Genomic DNA, 24,189 nt, shown 5'->3' on the forward strand with positions numbered 1-24,189 from the left:
AGAGAAGTCCCAATAAAACATTTTTTTAAAACAACTAAATATTTCTAAAAACCTCCTATAAAACTATGTACCCATGAAGAAGCATAAAACATCTGTAAGATCACCATCTGGAAATCAAAATTAAATAAATTAATTATCAATAAATGAAACATTCTCCAGTTATATGAACAGCCAATAAATGAGCAACTCCCTACGTATGCAGGGACCTTAAACATCCAGTTCATTGGCTCTGGCATACATGTAATGAAGAATGAGCAACTTGTAAATTTATTTAATTATGGTCAGATACAATATTGTCGGGAACAAATTGCAAAAATAAGGTATACAAGATATGATGCAGACAAAGAGATGGTATAATAAAAATAACAGAAAAATAATATATCTTTTCAACCAAAATAACTTTTGAGTTTTTACTATAAAAAATACACTATTCAAAGCCATTGAACAGTACTTATTCCTTTGAAAAGTCTTGAGGAAAATTATCAAGATTTTTCAAGGAAAGGAAGTAGACTCAAGAGGATTACGTACATGAACTCAATAGACAAAGAAACTACTGAGACAACCAGGATGTGCATCTGGACCTACAGTGTGAGAAAACATATTCTTAAGATGACCCTCAACCCAAGCAGCCCACCAGACTAAAGTACCAAGAGTTAAAAGTTCTGGCTAGGAAAAAATGCTCCTATTGACAAGTTTTTACAGCATGTCAATGTGGAGAAATGTTTACATACATTCTGGGTATATCTGTAAAATCAGAATTCTTAGGTGTGATATTGTGATTTATTAAAAATACGGACTCGGTGATTGAGATGAGAAATTCATTACTCCCACTCACAACTTATCTGCCAAAACTGGTCCCTTGGCTTGCCCTGATGGAACGGGGCTGCGAAATTAGACAACGGGCAAAAATAGTAAGAGACGTTTCACTAAAATCAATATACAGAATAAAAGTAGGAAAAAGAAAATATATTTAACATCACTAACCAGTGTGAGACCTCTGAGTTTTCTGTTTCCTCCATGTGAACCCCCAACTGCCTTCAGGGGTCATAAAAAAGGGAAAGTCTCTACTACACTCTAGTGATATTCATTAGGAACTTGTAATTGTCTGTGGGAACTGGCAAATGGGAACAAAGTTTTTCAGAAACATTCTGAGCTCACCAAGTGTGCACTGTCATTGAAACACAGCTGAACTGATGTTGCGATTCTAGGAGATGGTATGTCAGAATAAAAAACACATCTTAGAGACTGGCTGTGTCCCTCCCACCCAACACTCTTACACTACACTAAGCCCACAGTTCTAGCAGCAGGAAGGCATCAGCAAAGTACTTTGCTGAGGCAAAAGAGTATGTAAGGGGAAAAGCAGTAAATGCTCAAATCTCAAACATGCAATGCTCTAGGGTAGAAACTAATCCAGTGGCAAAGACACAGAGGAAGGAAGAATAATTCTGAAAACTCAACGGAGTTTGTGGAGAAAAATTACAGTTCCTGAGGACCACAACAATCCCTGACTGGTACTACTATAATTTAACGTAATGCTCACTGATGATGGTTGTGGATGGTGGTTATCTATGAAGCATGTAATATGATATTAAATTTATCTATAACTTTTTTTTTTTTTTTTTGTGGTATGCGGGCCTCTCACTGTTGTGGTCTCTCCCATTGAGGAGCACAGGTTCCAGACGCGCAGGCTCAGCGGCCATGGCTCAGGGGCCCAGCCGCGCTGCAGCATGTGGGATCTTCCCGGACTGGGGCACGAACCCGTGTCCTCTGCATCGGCAGGCGTACTCTCAACTACTGCGCCACCAGGGAAGCCCCTATCTATAACTTTAAATCTAATTTGCCTGATATAAAAGAGCCCTGACACTATTTTCGTGGTAATAGAGTAATTGCTATAAAATGTCCATGATATAACGAAAATATTTTTCTAAATAACTCCTACAAAACCATGTGCCCATGAAGAAGCAGAAAACATTCTGAAATGTTATATCATCTGTAAATCAAAATTAAACATTAATAAATGAAATATTCTCTAGTTATATTAACAGCCAAAGTCTGAGCATTTTAAGGATATAATTACATTAGTTAAGAATGTGAACACAAGAAAGAATGCTACTAAAATATTAACTATAAATATACTTTAAACAAAAAATGTATTGGCTTTAGAATATCAAAAGTTCATGCTAACACTCCATGTGATCAAACATTAAAATTAGCCTACCCCTCAAATTACTAGAAATCACACCATTATACTTTTTAACATTAGCTTTGCAAGGAAAAAAATGAAACCAATGAGGAGTGATATCAGCCCGATAGCAGAAAAGTAAACAACAGGCACTCATTAACATATGTGGAACCCAAGTTTAAAACAATATATAGACATACAAGCCTTTGGGAAAACTCTACAAACGAGTTAATAAGCGATACCACTCAAGCAACTACCTATCCCGAAAACACTAAACCGAAAAGTGTAGCAAAGTTCATGACAATTTGCTGGCCTTTGACTCCCCAGTCCTTTCTTAAATCACACTGAGACCGAACTGGAGGAAGCCTCCCAATTTTCAGAGGTGCCCTCAGGAGGAATGATAATAAAAACCACAATGAAATATTACATCATGCCTCTTAGAATAGCTCTCATTAAAAAGACCAGAGGTGACAATTGTTATTGAGAATGGGGATAAAATGGAATTCTAGTAACTCTGAGACATGGGTTTGTGGCATTCCTCAAAATCAGAAAAAAAACCTGGAAAGACTTATCAGTCAGGCTCTGTTGATACTTTCTCACATCCATGATGACCACTCCACTACATAGCTTGAAGTGATTTGTACATAGCAGAAAAATATTACAGGGCTTCCCTGGTGGTGCAGTGGTTAAGAATCCACCTGCCAAAGCAGGGGACATGGGTTCGAGCCCTGGCCCGGGAAGATTCTTCATGCCACAGAGCAACTAAGCCCACGTGCCACAACTACCTAGGCTGCACTCCAGAGCCCGTGAGCCACAACTACCGGGCCCACATGCCACAACTACTGAAGACTGCGCGCCACAACTGCTGAAGCCTGCACACCTAGAGCCTGTGCTCCACAACAAGAGAAGTCACCACAATGAGAAGCCCGCACGCCACAACAAAGAGTAGCCCCCGCTCCTTGCAACTAGAGAAAAGCCTGCGTGTAGCAATGAAGATCCAACACAGCCAAAAACAAATTTAAAAATTTTTTTAAAAAGAAATGGCTCAGGGATCTAAACAAGAAGACAGGGATTGAGACAGATCAATGCAGGTTCTGAGGTGCCAGATGGAATCAAAGAGCAGCCAGTGTTTTCCCATCTTCTGATGAGGCTTCCTAAAAATATCAAATGGGGACGGAAGCAGGAAATGTTCAGGGATCGATGACTGGACTGACAACTGAGCATACAGTGGAACCATGTGCTGAAGGAGAGATGAAAGGGCAAGGGACCTTCATAAAACAGCCTGCCTCATGCTCCTCAACGATAAGCAACAGCAAGTTCACAGGAGCCAGATGGCGAGTGTCGTAGATCATGATAAAAATTGTGCTTTTGTGTCTGTTTGAGCAGCAGACCCACTGGAGGGTGAAAGTATACACTTTACGTGTTGAAGGACAGAGCCCTGTAACTGTCTGACTAGGGCACAGTTGCCAAACACTATTAATAATGAGGCCTCCCTTCTGCCTTTCTGAGATCTGACCTGTGTTCACACTTTGATACATCCCCAAGCTGCATTCATGCCACTCCACAGCCCAGCATTCTGCCTCTTGCTACAATACGGGTAAAATATTCGGATGATAAACAGAAATTCCTATACCTGAGAAAAAAGAAACATGGTTTGCTGTGGATTTTCCAGAATCATGGTTCTTTATTCAGCTAAGGATTGACGACACTACTGAGGGGTCTAGAAAAATATTTCAGAAACTTACCCACTGCTTGCCTCCTTCTGAATACACAGGGAACAGTTAAAATGCAGAAATCCACTCCCTCTTGAGAGAACACTGGAATCACAACTAACTGCTGAACAATCATCGACAGGAAGACACTGGAACTCACCAAAAAAAGATATCCCACATCCAAAGACAAAGGAGAAGCCACAATGAGACAGTAGGAGGGGCGCAATCACAATAAAATCAAATCCCGTAACTGCTGGGTAGGTGACCCACAAACTGGAGAACACTTATACCACAGCAGTCCACCCACTGGAGTGAAGGTTCTGAGCCCCACATCAGGCTTCCCAACCTGGGGGTCCGGGAACAGGAGGAAGAATTCCTAGAGAATCAGACTTTGAAGGCTAGCAGGATTTGACTGCAGGACTTTGACAGGACTGGGGGAAACAGAGACTCCACTCTTGGAGGGCACACATAAAGCAGTGTGTGCATCGGGACCCAGAGGAAGGAGCAGTGACCCCATAGAGATTGAACCAGACCTACCTCCTAGTGTTGGGGGATCTCCTGGAGAGGCGGGGGGTGGCTCTGTCTCACCATGAGGACAAGGACACTGGCAGCAGAAGTTCTGGGAAGTACTCCTTGGCGTGAGCCCTCCCAGACTCCACCATTAGCCCCACCAAAGAGCCTGGGTAGGCTCCAGTGTTGGGTCACCTCAGGCTAAACAACCAACAGAGAGGGGACACAGCCCCACCCATCAGCAGACAAGCGGATTAAAGTTTTACTGAGCTCTGCCCACCAGAGCAACAGCCAGCTCTACCCACCACCAGTCCCTCCCATCAGTAAACATGCACAAGCCTCTCAGATAGCCGCATCCACCAGAGAGCAGAAAGCAGAAGCAAGAAGAACTACAATCCTGCAGCCTGTGGAACAAAAACCACATTCACAGAAAGATAGACAAGATGAAAAGGCAGAGGGCTATGTACCAGATGAAGGAACAAGATAGAACCCCAGAAAAACAACTAAATGAAGTGGAAATAGGTAACCTTCCAGAAAAAGAATTCAGAATAATGATAGTGAAGATGATCCAGGACCTTGGAAAAAGAATGGAAGCAAAGATCGAGAAGATGCAAGAAATGTTTAACAAAGACCTAGAAGAATTAAAGAACAAACAAACAGATGAACAATACAATAACTGAAACGGCAAATACACTAGAAGGAATCAATAGCAGAATAACTGAGGCAGAAGAACGGATAAGTGACCTGGAAGACCGAAGGGTGGAATTCACTGCTGCACAACAGAATAAAGAAAAAAGAATGAAAAGAAATGAAGACAGCCTAAGAGACCTCTGGGACAACATTAAACACAACATTTGCATTATAGGGGTCGTAGAACGAGAAGAGAGAGAGAGAGGACCTGAGAAAATATTTGAAGAGATTATAGTCGAAAACTTCCCTAACATGGGAAAGGAAATAGCCACCCAAGTCCAGGAAGCACAGAGAGTCCCAAACAGGATAAACCCAAGGAGAAACATGCTGAGACACATAGAAATCAAATTGGCAAAAATTAAAGACAAAGAAAAATTATTGAAAGCAGCAAGGGAAAAATGACAAATAACATACAAGGGAACTCCCATAAGGTTAACAGCTGATTTCTCAGCAGAAACTCTACAAGCCAGAAGGGAGTGGCATGACATATCTGAAGTGATGAAAGGGAAAAACCTACAACCAAGATTACTCTACCCGGCAAGGATCTCATTCAGATTTGATGGAGAAATCAAATGCTTTACAGACAAGCAAAAGCTAAGAGAATTCAGCACCACCAAACCAGCTCTACAACAAATGTGGAAGGAACTTCTCTAAGTGGGAAACACAAGAGAAGAAAAGGACCTACAAAAACAAACCCAAAACGATTAAGAAAATGGTCACAGGAACATACATATCAATAATTACCTTAAACGTGAATGGATTAAATGCTCCAACGAAAAGACACAGGCTTGCTGAATGGATACAAAAACAAGACACATATACATGCTGCCTACAAGAGACCCACTTCAGACCTAGGGACACACACAGACTGAAAGTGAGGGGATGGAAAAAGATATTCCATGCAAATGGAAATCAAAAGAAAGCTGGAGTAGCAATACTCATATCAGATAAAATAGACTTTAAAATAAAGAATGTTACAAGAGACAAGAAAGGACACTACATAATGATCAAGGGATCAATGCAAGAAGAAGATGTAACAGTTATAAATATATATGCACCCAACATAGGAGCACCTCAATACATAAGGCAACTGCTAACAGCTATAAAAGAGGAAATCGACAGTGACACAATAATAGTGGGGGGCTTTAACACCTCACTTACACCAATGGACAGATCATCCAAACAGAAAATAAAGAAGGAAACACAAGCTTTAAATGACACAATAGACAAGAGAGATTTAATTGATATTTATAGGACATTCCATCCAAAAACAGCAGATTACACTTTCTTCTCAAGAACGCATGGAACATTCTCCAGGATAGATCACATCTTTGGTCACAAATCAAGCCTCAGTAAATTTAATAAAATTAAAATCATATCGAGCATCTTTTCTGACCACAATGCTATGAGATTGGAAATCAATTACAGGGAAAAAAACATAAAAAACACAAACACATGGAGGCTAAACAATACGTTACTAAATAACCAAGAGATCACTGAAGAAATCAAAGAGGAAAACAAAAAATACCTAAAGACAAATGAGAATGAAAACATGATCCAAAACCTATAGGATGGAGCAAAAGCAGTTCCAAGAAGGAAGTTCATAGCTATACAAGCCTACCTCAACAAACAAGAAAAATCTCAAATAAACAATCTAACCTTACACCTAAAAGAACTAGAGAAAGAAGAACAAACAAAACCAAAAGTTAGCAGAAGGAAAGAAATCATAAAGATCAGAGCAGAAATAAATGAAATAGAAACAAAGAAAACAATAGCAAAGATCAATAAAACTAAAAGCTGGTTCCTTGAGAAGATAAAGGAAATTGATAAACCATTAGCCAGGCTCATCAAGAAAAAGAGGAAGAGGACTCAAATCAATAAAATTAGAAATAAAAAGGAGAAGTTACAAAAGACACCGCAGAAATACAAAGCATCCCAAGAAACTACTACAAGCAACGCTATGCCAATAAAATGGACAACCTGGAAGAAATGGACAAATTCTTAGAAACGTATAACCTGCCAAGACTGAACCAGGGAGAAATAGACAATATGAACAGACCAATCACAAGTAATGAAATTGAAACTGTGATTAAAAATCTTCCAACAAACGAAAGTCCAGGACCAGATGGCTTCACAGGTGAATTCTAACAAACATTTAGAGAAGAGCTAACATCCACACTTCTCAAACTCTTCCAAAAAATTGCAGAGGAAGGAACACTCCCAAACTCATTCTATGAGGCCACCATCACCCTGATACCCAAACCAAACAAAGATACTACAAAAGAAGAAAATTACAGACCAATATCACTGATGAACACAGATACAAAAATCCTGAACAAAATACTAGCAAACAGAATCCAGCAACACATTAAAAGGATCATACACCATGATCAAGTGGGATTTATCCCAGGGATGCAAGGATTCCTCAATATATGCAAATCAATCAATGTGATACACCATATTAACAAATTGAAGAATAAAAACCACATGATTGGGCTTCCCTGGTGGTGCAGTGGTTAAGAATCTGCCTGCCAATGCAGGGGACACAGGTTCGAGCCCTGGTCTGGGAAGATCCACATGCCGTGGAGCAACTAAACCCACGTGCCACAACTACTGAGCCTGTGCCCTAGAGCCTGTGAACCACAACTACTGAGCCCGTGTGCCACAACTACTGAAGCCCGCATGCCTAGAGCCCGTGCTCCACAACAAAAGAAGCCACCACAGTGAAGCCTGTGCACCACAATCAAGAGTAGCCCCCGCTCGCCGCAACTAGAGAAAGCCCACGCACAGCAATAAAGACCCAATGCAGCCAAAAATAAACACAAATAAAATAAATTAAAGAAAAAAAACCACATGATCATCTCAATAGATGCAGAAAAAGCTTTTGACAAAATTCAACACCCATTTATGATAAAAACTCTCCAGAAAGTGGGCACAGAGGGAACCTACCTCAACATAATAAAGGCCATATATGACAAAGCCACAGCAAACATCATTCTCAATGGTGAAAAACTGAAAGCATTTCCTCTATGATCAGGAACGAGACAAGGATGTCCACTCTCACCGCTACTATTCAACATAGTTTTGGAACTCCTAGCCTCGGCAATTAGAGAAGAAAAAGAAATAAAAGGAATATAAATTGGAAAAGAAGAAGTAAAACTGTCACTGTTTGCAGATGACATGATACTATACATAAAGAATCCTAAAGATGCCACCAGAAAACTGCTAGAGCTAATCAATGAATTTGGTAAAGTTGCATGATACAAAATTAATGCACAGAAATCTCTTGCATTCCTATACACTAATGATGAAACATCTGAAAGAGAAATTAAGGAAACACTCCCATTTACCATTACAACAAACATAATAAAATACATAGGAATAAACCTACCTAGGAAGACAAAAGACCTGTATGCAGAAAACTATAAGACACTGATGAAAGAAATTAAAGATAATGCCAACAGATGGAGAGATATACCATGTTCTTGGACTGGAAAACTCAATACTGTGAAAATGATTATACTACCCAAAGCAATCTACAGATTGAATGCAATCCCTATCAAATTACCAATGGCATTTTTTACAGAACTAGAACAAATCATCTTATAATTTGTATGGAGACACAAAAGACCCTGAACAGCCAAAGCAGTATTGACAGAAAAAATCAGAGCTGGAGGAATCAGACTCCCTGACTTCAGACTCTACTACAAAGCTACAGGAATCAAGACAATATGGTACTGGCATAAAAACAAAAATACAGATCAATTGAACAAGTTAGAAAGCCCAAATGTAAACCCACGCACCTATGGTCAACTAATCTATGACAAAGAAGGCAAGGATATACAATGGAAAAAAGACAGTCTCTTCAATAAGTGGTGCTGGGAAAACTGAACAGCTACATGTAAAAGAATGAAATTAGAACACTCCCAAACACCATACACAACAATAAACTCAAAATGTATTTGACACCTAAATGTAAGACCGGACACTATAAAACTCTTGGAGGAAAACATAGGTAGAACACTCTTTGACATAAATCCCAGCAAGGTCTTTTTTGATCCACCTCCTACAGAAATGGAAATAAAAACAAAAATAAACAAATGGGACCTAATGAAACAAGCTTTTGCACAGCAAAGCAAACCATAAACAAGACAAAAAGACAACTCTCAAAATGGGAGAAAATATTTGCAAATGAATCAACAAAGGATTAATCTCCAAAATATATAAACAGCTCATGCAGCTCAATATTAAAGAAACAAACAGCCCAATCCCAAAATGGGCAGAAGACCTAAATAGACATTTCTCCAAAGAAGACTTACAGATGGCCAAGAAGCACATGAAAAGCTGCTCAACATCACTAATTATTAGAGAAATGCAAATCAAAACTACAATGAGGTATCACCTCACACCAGTTAGAATGGGCATCATCAGAAAATCTACAAGCAACAAATGCTGGAGAGGGTGTGGAGAAAAGGCAACTCTCTTGCACACTTGGTGGGAATTTAAATTGATACAGCCACTATGGAGAAGAGTACGGAGGTTCCTTAAAAAACTAGAGTAGAATTACCATATAACTCAGCAATCCCACTACTGGGCATATACCCAGAGAAAACCATAATTCAAAAAGACACATGCACCCCAATGTTCACTGCAGCACTATTTACAATAGCCAGGTCATGGAAGCAACCTAAATGCCCATTGACAGACAAATGGATAAAGAAGATGTGGTACATATATACAATGGAATATTACTCAGCCATAAAAAGGAACGAAATTGGGTCATTTGTATAGCCGTGGATGGGTCTAGAGACTGTCATACAGAGTGAAGTAGATCAGAAAGAGTAAAACAAATATCGTATATTAACGCATATATGTGGAACCTAGAAAAATGGTACAGATGAACTGGTTTGCAGGACAGAAATTGAGACACAGATGTAGAGAACAAACGTATGGACACCAAGGGGGGAAAGCGGCAGGGGGTGGGGGTGGTGATGTTATGAATTAGGAGATTGGGATTGACATGTATACACTGATGTGTATAAAATGGATGACTAATAAGAACCTGCTGTATAAAAAAATAAATAAAATTAAATTCAAAAAAAAAAGAAAACGCAGAAATGCAGCTCACTTACTACAACTCCTATCTCAAAAGTACATGGGTAGGAAACATGAAAGTGGGTATGTCCAAAATTTCCGAAGAACTTTGTAAATATGTAAGCTCTAAAACATCTCCTAATGTATCATGAAGTGGGCAGATCATCTAAGGAAAGTTAGGTTTAAACTGATGCCAGGACTTCCCTGGCGGTCTAGTGGTTAAGACACCATGCTTCCAATGCAGGGTTGCAGGGTCCGCTGGTTTGAGGCCTGGTCGCGGAACTAAGATCACACATGCCGTGCTGTGCAGTGAGGCCATAAAGTAAACAACTAAATAAAAATTTAAACTCCTGATGCTGTATCGTGAAGGTTTTAGTATCTCGGTCAGCAGGCATTTTAGATCAGTCAAGAAAAACAGGTGCTCCCAAGAGGCACAGAAGGGAAAATGCAAAGATACCCAAGGGCAGATAGCAACATCTAGAGGGAAATTATCCTCACCCACGGAGATCAGGTTCCTGTAGTTCTCCAACATCACGTCCCTGTATAAGGCCCTCTGGGCAGGGTCCAGGCATTCCCACTCCTCCTCAGTGAATTCTATGGCCACATCCTTGAATGTTAACGGTCCCTGAAATGAAAACACATTTCACCAAGGGGCCCTGAGGAGAGTTCTCATTTTCACACCAAATGACAAGAGAAGAGTAAGGATCAATTCAGTTGAAGTATGTATTCTGACAGATCTATGTAAAGGGATTCAGAGCAAATTGTACATCTCTAAGTTTTATTTCTTATGCTTTCTCATAAAATTATGATATCTTACAATTAATGTGGATTTTTTTTCATATTTGTGGACAATACATGAAATATAATACATACAAATAAAATTCAATAATTCATTGTCTATGCAGAAGCATTACACATTATGTTTTAAACACTAAGTGAGGGCTTCCCTGGTGGCGCAGTGGTTGAGAGTCCACCTGCCGATGCAGGGGACACGGGTTTGTGCCCCGGGCCGGGAAGATCCCACATGCCGCGGAGCAGCTGGGCCCGTGAACCATGGCCGCTGAGCCTGCGCGTCCGGAGCCTGTGCTCCGCAACGGGAGAGGCCACAACAGTGAGAGGCCCGCGTACCGCAAAAAAAAAAAAAAAAAAAAAACACTAAGTGATATTCAGTATCTAGATGAGTTACGGGTATGAACTGTGAGTTCAGAAATGACAAAGGCCACAGTGGCTTTAAACAAAAGTCACAATGAGGGGTGTTGTCTCAGGACATATTTTTGCTTTTTTTTTACTACTCATTTTTATTCATTTGAATATCAGAATTTTTGGCGAGATGAAAAAGTATCAACTCTACTAAGTGGTACTAACATGAAACAGAATACTTTAAGGGCAATCTCAATAAAATAATTATATTCAAAAATATACATACCATTTTTCTCCATTTAAACATACATAAGCAGGCATTAACAAAAGCCATAAAATGTTTGTTTTTCCTACTAATAAAACATTGATGCAACATTATAAATTTTATTAGTATTATGCATAATTTCCACAGATTAAGAAACAAATTATCACAAAAATAAAGTTAACAATTCCTGGAGAATTAAAAGTCATGACAAATAAGAATATGGAAAAAATGTAATTAAGCAAGAACACTTCACCAAATGATACGATAAGAAGAAAATAAGAAGGAAACACTCAGGACTTCCCTGGTGGTCCAGTGGTTAAGACTCCATGCTTCCACTGCACGGGGCATGGGTTGGATCCGGGGTCGGGGAACTAAGATCCCACATGCCACGAGGTGTGGCCAAAAAAAATTTTTTTAATTAAAAAACAAAAGAAGAAGAAGGAAATAGTGCATTCTCTCTGAAGTTACAGTGGAGTGAAGGGGGCTGGCCAGGGCTCCTGCCTTTCATCACTGTACAGTGTGCCTGAGCAGGGACCACTAGAGGAAGTAACAGGAGGAAAACAGAGAACAAGAAACACAGAGAGAGTGTGTCAGAGTTGGAACTGTTAACATTCACAAATACAAGGACATGGAAAGGCGAAAAGTGAAAGGAAAAAAAAAATTCCATCCTAATGACAGCAGGGGTGACTACATTATATCAGACAAAATAAAGTAAGTATACAAACACGAGACAAAATACATTATATAACAGTAAAGGGGTAAAATTACCAAAAGCTAGAACAATTATAAATATGTATACATCTAACAACATTGCTCGCCCTAAAATGAAGCAAATCCTAACAGAAATAAAGAGAGAAATAGATAGCACAATATTAGTATCAGATTTCAATATCCTGGGTTTACCTACACATGGAAAGAAAAAGAAGATCAATAAGTTAACAGAGGACTTGAAAAACACTACAGTACAACTGTACCTAACAGACATGTACAGAACACTCCACCCAACAACAGCAGCAGAAAACACAGCCTTCCCCAACATGCATAAAACATTCTCCAGGACAGACCACATCTCCCACAAAACAAATCTGAACAAATTAGAGAAGACTGAGATCATAAAGAGTATCTTCTCTAAACACAAGGAAATAAAATTACAAATAGAAAGCGGAAGCGAAACAGGAAAATCTGCCAAATGTGGACATTACACAGCTAGCTCATTGTTAAAGAAGCAATCACCAAAGAAGAAATCACAAGGAAAATGTAAGAATACTTGAATGAAAACAAAAAGACTACATACGAAAATTTCTGACAGTGAAAGCGGTACTAAAGGGGAAGTTCACACTGCTAAATGATTACAACAAAAAGGAGAAAGATGCACATTCCACCCTACTGTTCAAGAAACTACTGAACGTCCCAGACAGAGCCATTGGACACCAAGAAAAAATTGAAAGTTATCCAAACTGAAAAAGAAGTAAAATTATCTTATTTTTAGGTGACAAGTTTTATATGTAGAAATCAAAGAGATTCCAAGAGAAAGCTACTACTCCAAAGAGCAACATTAGAAAAGTTGCAGCATAAAAAATAAGCACGCAAAAATCAGTTGCATGGGCTTCCCTGGTGGCGCAGTGGTTGAGAGTCCGCCTGCCGATGCAGGGGACACGGGTTCGTGCCCTGGTCCGGGAAGATCCCACATGCCGCGGAGCAGCTGGGCCCGTGAACCATGGCCGCTGAGCCTGCACGTCCGGAGCCTGTGCTCCGCAACGGGAGAGGCCACAACAGTGAGAGGCCCGCATACCAAAATAAATAAATAAATAAATAAAAATAAGCACTTCTGTGTGTAAAAGGATATAACACACAGAGTAAAAAGACAACTTCTGGGCTTCCCTGGTGGCGCAGTGGTTGAGAATCTGCCTGCTAATGCAGGGGAAACGGGTTCGAGCCCTGGTCTGGGAGGATCCCACATGCCGCGGAGCGACTAGGCCCGTGAGCCACAACTACTAAGCCTGCGCGTCTGGAGCCTGTGCTCTGCAACGAGAGGCCGCGATACTGAGAGGCACGCGTGCCACAATAGTGAGAGGCACGCGCACCGCGATGAAGACTGGCCCCCGCTTGCCGCAACTAGAGAAAGCCCTCGCACAGAAACGAAGACCCAACACAGCAAAAATAAATTAATTAATTACCTCCTACCCCCAACATCTTCTTAAAAAAAAAAAAAGATAACTTCTGAGGAATGGAGTGATGAAAGTGACTTAAAGAATTTCCAACTGTCAGAAATTTAGGTTGATTTCACAGTTTAAATTCAATGAAGCAATAAAACACCCATTATCACTGAAGTTTGCTTCTGAATTTCCATTCCATTTCCTTCTCAATCATTAGGATTAGAACAAAGTGACTCAGTCATTTAGCTTCAATTGCCTGGAAAATGTCATAAAGAATTTCCACTTACTGGTCTATCTTTCAGATTTTACCCCACTATTGTGCATATTAATACGTGACTTCCATATGCAGCTTCTTTATCCTGGTTTACACAGAGCGGACAGTGCATCCTGATGGGGCCCTAAGCAATCCCTGCTGCCCAACAGCATTGACACCATGTCTCCAATCCATGGGTGTGAAGCCCTGCCCAGGACTACACCTAGCGGAGCCTCTTCACAAGTTCCAGGTCACTGGGTCATGGGGAGACGGGATCTAAGTGGAGATGACAGGCCCTGAGGGAAGGATCCGAGTGAGTGTGAATGTACAGGTGTCAGGCAGGATAGTTCAGAGTCAGACAAGTTTACCGAGTCCAAATAAGGGCATCTGAGGAAAATCAGAAAAATCAGAAAAATCAACTGAGAATATGACATTACCTGAGAAAGAGCCATTTCTTACTCCTTTTCTTTCCTCTTCCTCCTCTTCTGGGCTTCTTCCTCAGACAATGTGAGTCTTTAGAGGTCGATCTTCAAAGCTGGAAACAGGCTGCTTAATGCTTAGAATCAACACACCCCCTTCCTGAGTCACCACCACACGCACAGGGAAGCCCTCAGCATGTGGAACAGACGGTCCTCTGCTGCCCACTGTCCCAGGAGGGATTTGGGGCTATAAACTCCTACACAGAGTCCAACAGGTGAGTTTTCCCACACTTTCCTTCAGATCTCGCTCCCCTCCTGGTGAGGCCCTCACGTACCCAGCAGCAGCGGGCACCTCAGCTGGACCCACGATCCCCTTCAGGTCACAGACCAGCCCTGATCCATCCCCACGCAGAGCAGAGCCCTCACCCTCAAGCCCAGATCTCAGCCCTCAGGAATGGGGGGACTCAGAGTCCTGATGTTCAATGACGGATCCAGACTGCAATCACTTCGGGCACGTTAAGTACTACTGAGGCTGCACACCACACTGATGATAGGAAGGGAAATCTCTAGTCAGGGGGTAGAAAACACGCATATGCAAAATGCCTTATCAATCTAATGCGAAGTCTGGATTGAGCACCACTGACAGGAAGCAAGCCCAGCACACCTCCCACTTTCTTTTTCTTTTCCAGATTTATAGATATATAACCGATGAATAAAAATTCTGTACATATGAGGAATACACTGTGACTGCATCGTTTCCCCCCTTCTATCTGCACTACTATGTGCTTCCATTTCATTCTGTCTGGGTCTCCCTATTTCTTTCTCCTTCTCTTCCCCTCCGCTCTCCTGCTGTTCCTGCCCTCCTCTCTATTTCTTTTCTCACACCTGTCCTGCCCCACTCTGCAACCTGTTCCCCCTCTTGATGTTCTCTCTCTCCACCCTTCCTGATTGTCCTAAATCTCTATGTATTTCTGCCTCTTTCTTCCCTTTTCTGTGCTCCCTCTCTGCCCTCCAGGTTACACCCCTTCTATCCCTGTTACTCTCCCTTCCTCCCCACTCTCTGGCATGGCAAGTGGCTGTGCTTCCTTCCAGCTCTCCCTCTTCTTCTGCTCTTCTTATCATCCCTTGTCCTCATACTCTCCCAGCACCATAATGCTACAAAGGCCATGGGTCCACATTTTATCCTCTCTCCGACTCTCTGTGTGAAGGGCCTCACCACTGTTAGCCGCCCGCTACCGGTGATCCAGAGCCCCTCTCTCTATGCTGCTCTATGTCAAACTCTGGACATCCAGCTTTTTATATACTTCTCTATTTCATTCACTTGCTCCTTTCAAGGCATAATCGCTTTTATTTTACAGTCTATTTACAAGTCGCTCAGCATCCTCTATGTTCCTAACGATGCTCCCTCATTCTTTTGCCTCAGTTGTTCTATTTCTCTCTCAGTCTCTCTGTCTCTGCTTCTCCTGGTCGCCTCGCCAACATATTTACAGGGATGGAGACTGAATAAGATGCCCGCCAACCGCAAGAGACCATTTTCCATCGGGTGGAATTTGAGATGATAGAACCATGGGTGTCACTAGGCTGGCCCAGGTCACCTCCCCCAACGCAGGGTGAGAGGAAGGGCTGACTACGAAAGGGAGGCCTGTGGGGCAGAAGGACAGACCCGAGGAGACGCGAGGGCAGAGGGGCTGGGAGGGAGGGAGTGGGTCTCAGGAGACGGGCGGGCTCCCCAGAATCCCAGGACCAGGAAGACACCTCTGCGGGGCGACCCGCCTGCCCTCCAGGGGCTGAGAGGGTGAGGCTGGGGGTTGGGGGGGGTGTGCGGCGTGCATCCACCTCGCGTAAGAGGACGTTACATGGAGGGGCGAGGGGGAGGGCGGAGATACTAAAGGGTTTTAAACAGGAAAATGTCGCGAATGAAGGTGTCTACCTGGACCGAAGGCGGAAAAGCCAAGAGAACCGACCAGCCTCAGAACGAATTCAAACCCAAAGGAAAACATACCCGACCTGTATCGGCGACGTCTGGATTTACTTCGGGCGGAGGGCCGGGTGATGGGATTTTAGGTCTGAAGTGACTCCGAGACCCTGAGGATGGAGTAAGGGGGGGACCACGTAGCACAGATTTACACTAGAAAAATTTACGCCCCGCAGAGCGATCGTCGTTCCGAGAGTTAAACTTCCGGTTCTGTAAGAAATTGCGCACGCGCAGACTTAGAGGCGGAACTTCCGGGAGCGCGGCCTGGGCGGAGCGCTACAGATGAGAGGCTGCGGGAGGAGGGCCCTAACCCGCTCAGCCGGCGTCTGGAGGCGGGGCGGGTAACGGTACTTTTATGTACCATGAAAACGCTCGTCTTAAGTTCTTATCTGGAACAGGTTTAAGATAAAAGCTTTCAGTTGTGTCTGAAACTAAGATGTTTCCTCCTGACAAGTTGAAAACGATTTCAATAAAAAGCGTGAGAGCGGGTTTCTCTCACGTCCCGCTTCTGCGGCTCAAGCAATTCAGTGGTTGGGAACGTGGGTCTCCAAGTGGTAGCTGTGCGGCGCTAGTTCCATCCCGGAACAATTCCTGCAATTAGAATTAATTTAGGCAGTTCAAGGAAAGAAGAGCTGGACTTGGCTCTATATTACAAACTAGAATGGAAGATACAAAACTTTCCCTGTGTAGAATGGCCCATTCATGCTGCCACCCTACCGAACAGTTTTTCCTTTCTGTTTCTCATTCAGCCAGGTGGCCGAATGAGGCCGAATGACAACACGTGTCAGTTCCAGAGGCTCAGGGACAAATCCCGGAGTCTTGAGACTGGAGGACTAAGCCGTATGATAATTTCCGTCACTAACCATTGCTTTAAAAAGGGCAATACACTGTAAAAATTTGTTGTAAATTGCATTGTTCATTTTTTTCTTTTTTCCCCAAAGTGTTTTATTTGCCTCTTAAAACTTTTTCCCCCAGTTTTATTGAGATGTACTTGACATACATCACTGTATGAATTTAAGGTGTACAGCATAATGTCCTGACTTTCATGTGTTGAAATAGTTATCAATACGTTTAGTAAGCATCCATCACCCCATATAGGTACCATGAAAAGAGAAAGAAAAAAAAAACGGAAAAAATATTTTTCTTTTTATAAGAATGTCGACTGGAAAAAATGCACAACGCGAGAGGTGTGCGTTGTTTTATTTGGGGCAAAATGAGGACTATACCCCAGGAGACAGTCTCAGATAGCTTTGAGGAACTGGTCTGAAGAGGTAAGGGGAGAAAGTCACGATAACTGTTATTTTGGTGAAAGGGGATACATGCAATCAAGCACACATTTTTGCAGAATGTTGCTACCAGTCTTGTGGAGATTACTGCTAGTCATGATGTGCAGATGTCTCCATTAATGATTTAGTGCTTATCTAGATACGAGGAGATTCAAGAATTTGGGCTCATAAAATCTTCTCCTGAAAATATCTAAATATCCCAAGGCCTGTTCTGACCGTTTTTACAGCGCACAGAGTGCTTCATTCCTGATCTCCACCCTAAAATACTTTTAGGGTGTCTTGAAGGTCACCCACTGCACCAGCTATTGATTTAAGCCTTGTAGAGTCAGATGGCAAGTTCCAAGTTTAGTTTGCAGCGCCCCCTCATGGCCATAAGTTCAAACGTGTTCGGGAGGCATTTCAGGACCATTTCATAGCATGGTGCTAGGAATGCTCATTCCTAGGTCGGGGAAGGATTTTTTTTTTTTTTTTTTTTTTGTGGTACGCGGGCCTCTCACTGTTCTGGCCTCTCCCTTTGCGGAGCACAGGCTCCGGATGCGCAGGCTCAGCGGCCATGGCTCACGGGCCCAGCCACTCCGCGGCATGTGGGATCTTCGCACACCGGGGCACGAACCCGTGTCCCCTGCATCGGCAGGCGGATTCTCAACCTCTGCGCCACCAGGGAAGCCCAAGGGGAAGGATTTTATTGATAGGCCACTCACTGCGCTATTACTGGACTAGGCCTTATTAACAGCAAAACGTCTCTGGACCACCTGTCTTACTATTCTGTTATGGTACACGGGGAAACAAAATCCCTCTTGTTGCTTCTTCCCATGTCTAGAGTTACACTGTTACAGTCATTGATCTCATAAAAACTATGTATCCGGTCAAGTCCTTCAGGTCACCTACTCATTATTTTTATCAGAGGCTCAGTCACACATTTGGTAATACAAGAAACAATCACCTTCTGAAACAGGCAAAATAGAATATAGCAAGTAGCATTGATAGAGTTATAAGTAAATATTTAAGCCAAGAGCTTCCTACGCCAAACCAGATTTTGAAGACGTCAAGACGAGGGAATGGGTCACTTTAAGGCTGAAATCTGACTTTTCATATGGTTCATTAAATGTGTTATATCAGAGGATTCATCAGGTATGAAAACACAGCATGCAGTTTGAATTATGGCACAGGTGCTCCCCTGAGATGCCCTAAGGATGTCAACGGCCATGCGGTTTTGTAGCACAGCCTTACTCATCATAGAGACTTCAGAATTCAGTAGGCTAATAGCCTGATTAATATCATTTAAAGCCTATTGAGTGAATTTTGTTAAGGCTCCAGTGTGGGCAATTACACTCTCCAATCCTATTGAATGTGCAAAAGTCGCTGGTAAATCATAACAGTGGAATGCAGATTTCTTGACCCATCAGGATCATACCTATGGTAAACTGGTATGGCCATCTCCAAACTGGTATGTACATGACCTTGAGTCCAAGAGAATTTCCAATACTATATTAGTTGCAGGCATACAGCATAGTGACACAGTATTTTAATGTTATACTTCCTTAGAAGTTCTATCAAAATAATGGCTATGAATCCCTGTGCTACACAATATGTTACTTACGATACTGCTTATCTATTTTAATTTATTAATTTTATTTATTTATTTTTGACTGCGTTTGGTCTTCATTGCTGCGTGCGTGCTTTCTCTAGTTGCGGCGAGCAGGGGCTGCTCTTTGTTGTGGTGCGCAGGCTTCTTATTGCAGTGGCTTCTCTTGTTGCAGAGCACGGGCTCTAGGCGCCTGGGCTTCAGTAGTTACAGCACGCGGGCTCAGTAGTTGTGGCTCGTGGGCTCTAGAGCGCAGGCTCAGTAGTTTTGGCATACAGGCTTAGTTGCTCCGCGGCATGTGGGATCTTCCCGGACCTGGGCTTGATCCCATGACTTGATCCCGTGTCCCCTGCATTGGCAGGCGGATTCTTAACCACTGCGCCACCAGGGAAGTCCCTGCTTATCTATTTCATACCTAGTAGTTTGGATCTCTTAATATCATATTGCTATCTTGCACCTCCTCCCTTCATTCTCCCCACTGATAACCTACATTTTTTTTTTATCTGTGAGTCTATTTCTCTGTTGCTATATATACTTCTTGGATTTATTTTCTAGACTGCACACACAAGTGATAGCATACAGTATTTGTCTTTGTCTGATGTATGTCACTAAGCATATTGCATGGAATATTATACTCTCAAGATAAACAACAAAGACAGCTGACAAATCTGTTTCTAACATCTTTTCCCTTTACCTTTCTCTGTTTTTGAGGTGGAAATATGAAATTCAAAAATTCTCATTTCTTATTAAAATTAGCTAATATTCGGAAAAACGTAAAATTATTGTTTTCATGAAAATGGGACAAAATCTAAAAATTAAAAGGGTTTTGCCTCTCAATCTTCACCCTTCTTAGTCATAAGAAGCCATGTTGCTATAAGGAAAGTGAAGAGGGAATTTTCTGGTGGTCCAGCAGTTAGGACTCGGAGCTTCCACTGCAAGGGCCTGGGTTTGATCCCTGGTGGGGGAACTAAGATCATGGAAGCCACGCAGCATGGCCAGAAAAAAAAGTGAAGAATAAATGGTCATGGAGGTAGAAGGAGCAGAGGACCCATCACATCCCACGTGGCACCCTCTGGACTTCCCGTTACATGAGAATGATAAACTTCCTACTTCTTTCAGTTACTAATTTCCAGGTGGTTTGTCACTCACAAGTAAAAACTATCCTAGCTGACAAATAGGATTTTTACTTTGTGACAGGTATAGAATGGAGCCTTTCAGGAAAAAATCTTGAATTTAAAATTCTGCGGCTTAAGAAAACTTCATGGGGACTTCCCTGGTGGTCCAGGGGCTAAGACTACGTGCTCCCAATGCAGGGGGCCAGGGTTCAATCCCTGGTCAGGGAACTAGATCCCACGTGCCACAACTAAGAGTTTGCATGTGGCAACTAAAGATCCCGCCTGCCGCAACAAAGAACCAGAACCTCTCATTTGTAATACTGACCTATGAAATAAAACTGCAGGCATACTTTAGAGATATTGTGTGTTCAGTTCCAGACCAGTGCAAAGAAGTGGTTACTGTAATAAAGTGGGTCACAGTACATATTGAAGTTATATTTACACTATACTGTAGACTATAACGGGAACTCTGCTCAATACTCTGTAATAACCTAAATAGGAAAATAATTTGAAAAAGAATAGATACATGTATATGTGTAATGGAATCACTCTGCTGTACACCTGAACTAACACATGTTAATCAACTATACTCCAATATAAAAGAAAAATTAAAAAAAAATACTTTGGGGCTTCCCTGGTGGTCCAGTGGTTAAGGCTCTGTGCTCCCAATGCAGGGGGCCAGGGTTCGATCCCTGGTCAGGGAACTAGATCCCATATGCACGCCACAACTAAGGACCCTGACTGCCACAACTAAGACCCGGTGCAACCAAATAAATAAATTTAATTAATTAATTTTAAAAACTTTATCACTGCTCTTGCCAAGGGAGTGGCTGAGTGGATGCAGAGACACAGATCTTTGTGAAGACCCTGACTGCATCTTAGCTGACTAGCAGCATCTGTGTTTTATGGACAAAGAGCTGGCGGAGGGTCATACTGTCTCAGACCAAGATACCCAGAGTCCACCCTGCACTTAGTGCTTTGCCTGAAGGGTGGCTCCATGGAGCCTTCCCTCAGCAGCTCGCCCAGAAATACAACTGGGACGAGAGGACCTGCCCCACGTGCTATTCTTCCCTGCACCCCTGCCCTGTCATTGCCACATGAAGAACTTTGGCCACACCAACCACCTGGGCCCCAAGAAAAACATCAAATAAGGCCCATTCACAGCCTACTATTTGCTAGCAGGACGGCCTCCTGTCAAGCAGAAATTTCCCTTTTGGTGACTGAAGCAGCAAACAAACAAAACAACTTACTGCTGAAAAATGCTGACAGTCATCAGAGCATCCAGTGGGTCACAGCAGTAACATCAAAATCACTGACGAACGATCACCGTAACAAATAAAATAATGTTAAAAGTTCGAAACATCGTGAAAATCATCAAAACTTGACACAGAGACACCAAGTGACCAAATGCTCTTGGAAAAAGAGCACAAAGATTGGTTCAGGCACGGTTGCTACAAGCCTTCAATTTCCAAAATGCAGCATCTGTGAAGCCAATAAAGTAAAGTGCAATAAAAAGAGGTATGCTTGGGACTTCCGTGACGGTCCAGTGTTAAGACTCTGAGCTTCCACTGCAGGGCGTGAGGGTTTGATCCCTGGTTGGGGAACTAAGATCCTACGTGCCACACAGCGCAACCAAAAAAAAAAAGAAAAGAAAAGAAAGAAAGAAAGAAAGAACACAGGTATGCTTGTATAAAAATAAGTTACCATAACAACAATTATATATGATGATAACCCATTTAAAAATGGCAAGAGATACTCATAAAATTAACTATGGATACTCAGTGAAGAATCAAAAACAATTTGCCTTAAGAGATTATTTTTGCAGTCAGACAACATGGCTTCACATCCTGACAACATGGTTTCACATCCTGACTCAGGCACTTGCTGAGGTGGAGCTGAATGAGTCTTTAAATCAGTATTTGTCCTATGTTCCTTCATTTCTGAAATGAGAATAAACACCAGTATCTTTTTCAGCGATGAAAATTCAATGAGCTATTATGCTTAAAGCATTAATAACAATGATTCTTACTCAAAGTCTGGTAAGAAAGATAATAGAGATTGAAATTAAGGGAATTCCCTGGAGGTCCAGTAGTTAGGACACCATGCTTTCACTGCTATGAGGTTGGACCCCTGGTCCTGGAACTAAGATCCCACAACCCAAGTGGCGGAGCCAAAAAAAAAAAAAAGTGAAATTAAGATAAATTTTTAAAAATAAATTTATATTAATTTATTTATCTATTTATTTATTTTTGGCTGCATTGGGTCTTCGTTGCTGTGCGTGGGCTTTCTCAAGTTGTGGAGAGCGGGGGCTACTCTTCGTTGCGGTGCGCGGGCTTCTCATTGCAGTGGCTTCTCTTGTTGTGGAGCATGGGCTCTAGGCGTGCGGGCTTCAATAGTTGTGGAGCATGGGCTTAGTTGCTCCGCGGCATGTGGGATCTTAGTTCTTGGACCGGGGCTCAAACCGGTGTCCCCTGCATTGGCAGGCGGATTCTTAACAACTGTGCCACAAAGGAAGTCCCAAGATCACTCATCAAAGAAAAATATATTATTTTTGGTTGAGAACAAATTCTAACTGGAGAATATAGGGTGTCAGTTGTCAAGTCGGAAGTAGCACAAATCTTACTTTCTCTGCAACATACTTCGGCTCTGAATGTCACTACATCACTGGAAAATGGCAGGATAGCTTCCAGGCATTTGGCAATGGAGACTCTCTCCTTGTCACAAACTATACTTGGAATCTTGGGGTTTTTCTTTTTTAAATAAATAAACATTTATTTTTGGCTGTGGTGGGTTTTCATTGCTGTGCACAGGCTTTCTCTAGTTGCAGCAAGCGGGGGCTGCTCTTCGTTGTGGTGTGCAGACTTCAGTAGTTGTGGCTTGTGGACTCCAAAGCACAGGCTCAGCAGTTGTGGTGCCCAGGCTTAGCTGCTCCACGGCACATGGGATCTTCCCAGACCAGGGCTCCAACCCGTGTCCCCTGCATTGGCAGGCGGATTCTTAATCACTGTGCCACCAGGGAAGTCCTTGGGGTCTTTCTCATTCATTCTTAAAATTTCATTCAGTTCATTGCATGCTGGTTCAACTCCACACACTTGATTTTGAAGCACTTGACCATAGCCAACTCCCAAATTAAAAGACTTCAGTTCACCATTTGCCATTCCAGTACTTTCACTGAAGTGAACCCCTAAAGGAACACTCTTTCATCATGTTTATAGTGCACCTAACTTTATACATGTGGATTGTCACATCACAAAATTCCCCAAACAACCCACTGATTTATCTCTTGTTGTAAAATGAGGAAGTGTGAAATGTAAAGTGTGGGGAAAAAATAATGCTAAGGAAAAATTGTATTAAAATATTTTATTATAGTAGAAAAATCAACCATGTAACTTATAGCTTAATACCATATTTAGAAATCGAAATTTTACTACTCTTGGGACTTCCCTGGTCCAGGAAGATCCCACATGCCGTGGAGCAACTAAGCCCCTGAGCCACAACTACTGAACCCACGTGAAGCAACTACTGAAGCCCATGCGCCTAGAGCCCGTGCTCCACGAGAGAAGCCACCGCAATGAGAAGCCCGCGCACTGCAACAAAGAGTAACCCCCGCTTGCCGCAACTAGAGAAAGCCCACGCACAGCAACGAAGATCCAACACAGCCAAAAAAAAAAAGCCCAAGGGCTTCCTCCTTCGATACCAATTGGGAATTCAGAGCATAAATAGGTACCCACCTATAAGCACCACTCAGGAATCACCTTAAGTCACCAAGCCAGTCAGCATTATCTGTTTCCTCAAATCATTTTTTGA

At 42.2% G+C, this 24,189-nt stretch overlaps 2 protein-coding genes across 10 annotated transcripts in view; both read right to left on the reverse strand.

Annotated features, from left to right (window-relative positions):
• The window catches only part of LOC307178866 (uncharacterized protein), a 342,766-nt gene that overhangs the window by 163,463 nt on the left and 155,114 nt on the right, over positions 1 to 24,189 (reverse strand). The window lies entirely within an intron of this gene.
• The window catches only part of LOC307178861 (uncharacterized protein), a 389,700-nt gene that overhangs the window by 4,494 nt on the left and 361,017 nt on the right, over positions 1 to 24,189 (reverse strand). The window contains exons 1-3 of one of the 8 annotated variants that reach the window (XM_079907484.1): positions 16,429 to 16,592; positions 14,440 to 14,558; positions 10,687 to 10,813 (exon numbers count right to left, since the gene is read on the reverse strand). In XM_079907484.1, the coding sequence (XP_079763610.1) occupies positions 10,687 to 10,813; positions 14,440 to 14,454 (142 nt within the window). In that variant the 5' untranslated portion in view covers positions 14,455 to 14,558; positions 16,429 to 16,592. Of the gene's footprint in view, positions 1 to 10,686; positions 10,814 to 14,439; positions 16,593 to 24,189 lie in introns of those variants that run through there. The other 7 variants (XM_079907481.1, XM_079907482.1, XM_079907483.1 and 4 more) reach the window with 7 other exon arrangements.

Source organism: Stenella coeruleoalba (assembly GCF_951394435.1).
Source record: "Stenella coeruleoalba genome assembly, chromosome: 20".
Classification (NCBI taxonomy): Eukaryota; Metazoa; Chordata; class Mammalia; order Artiodactyla; family Delphinidae; genus Stenella; species Stenella coeruleoalba.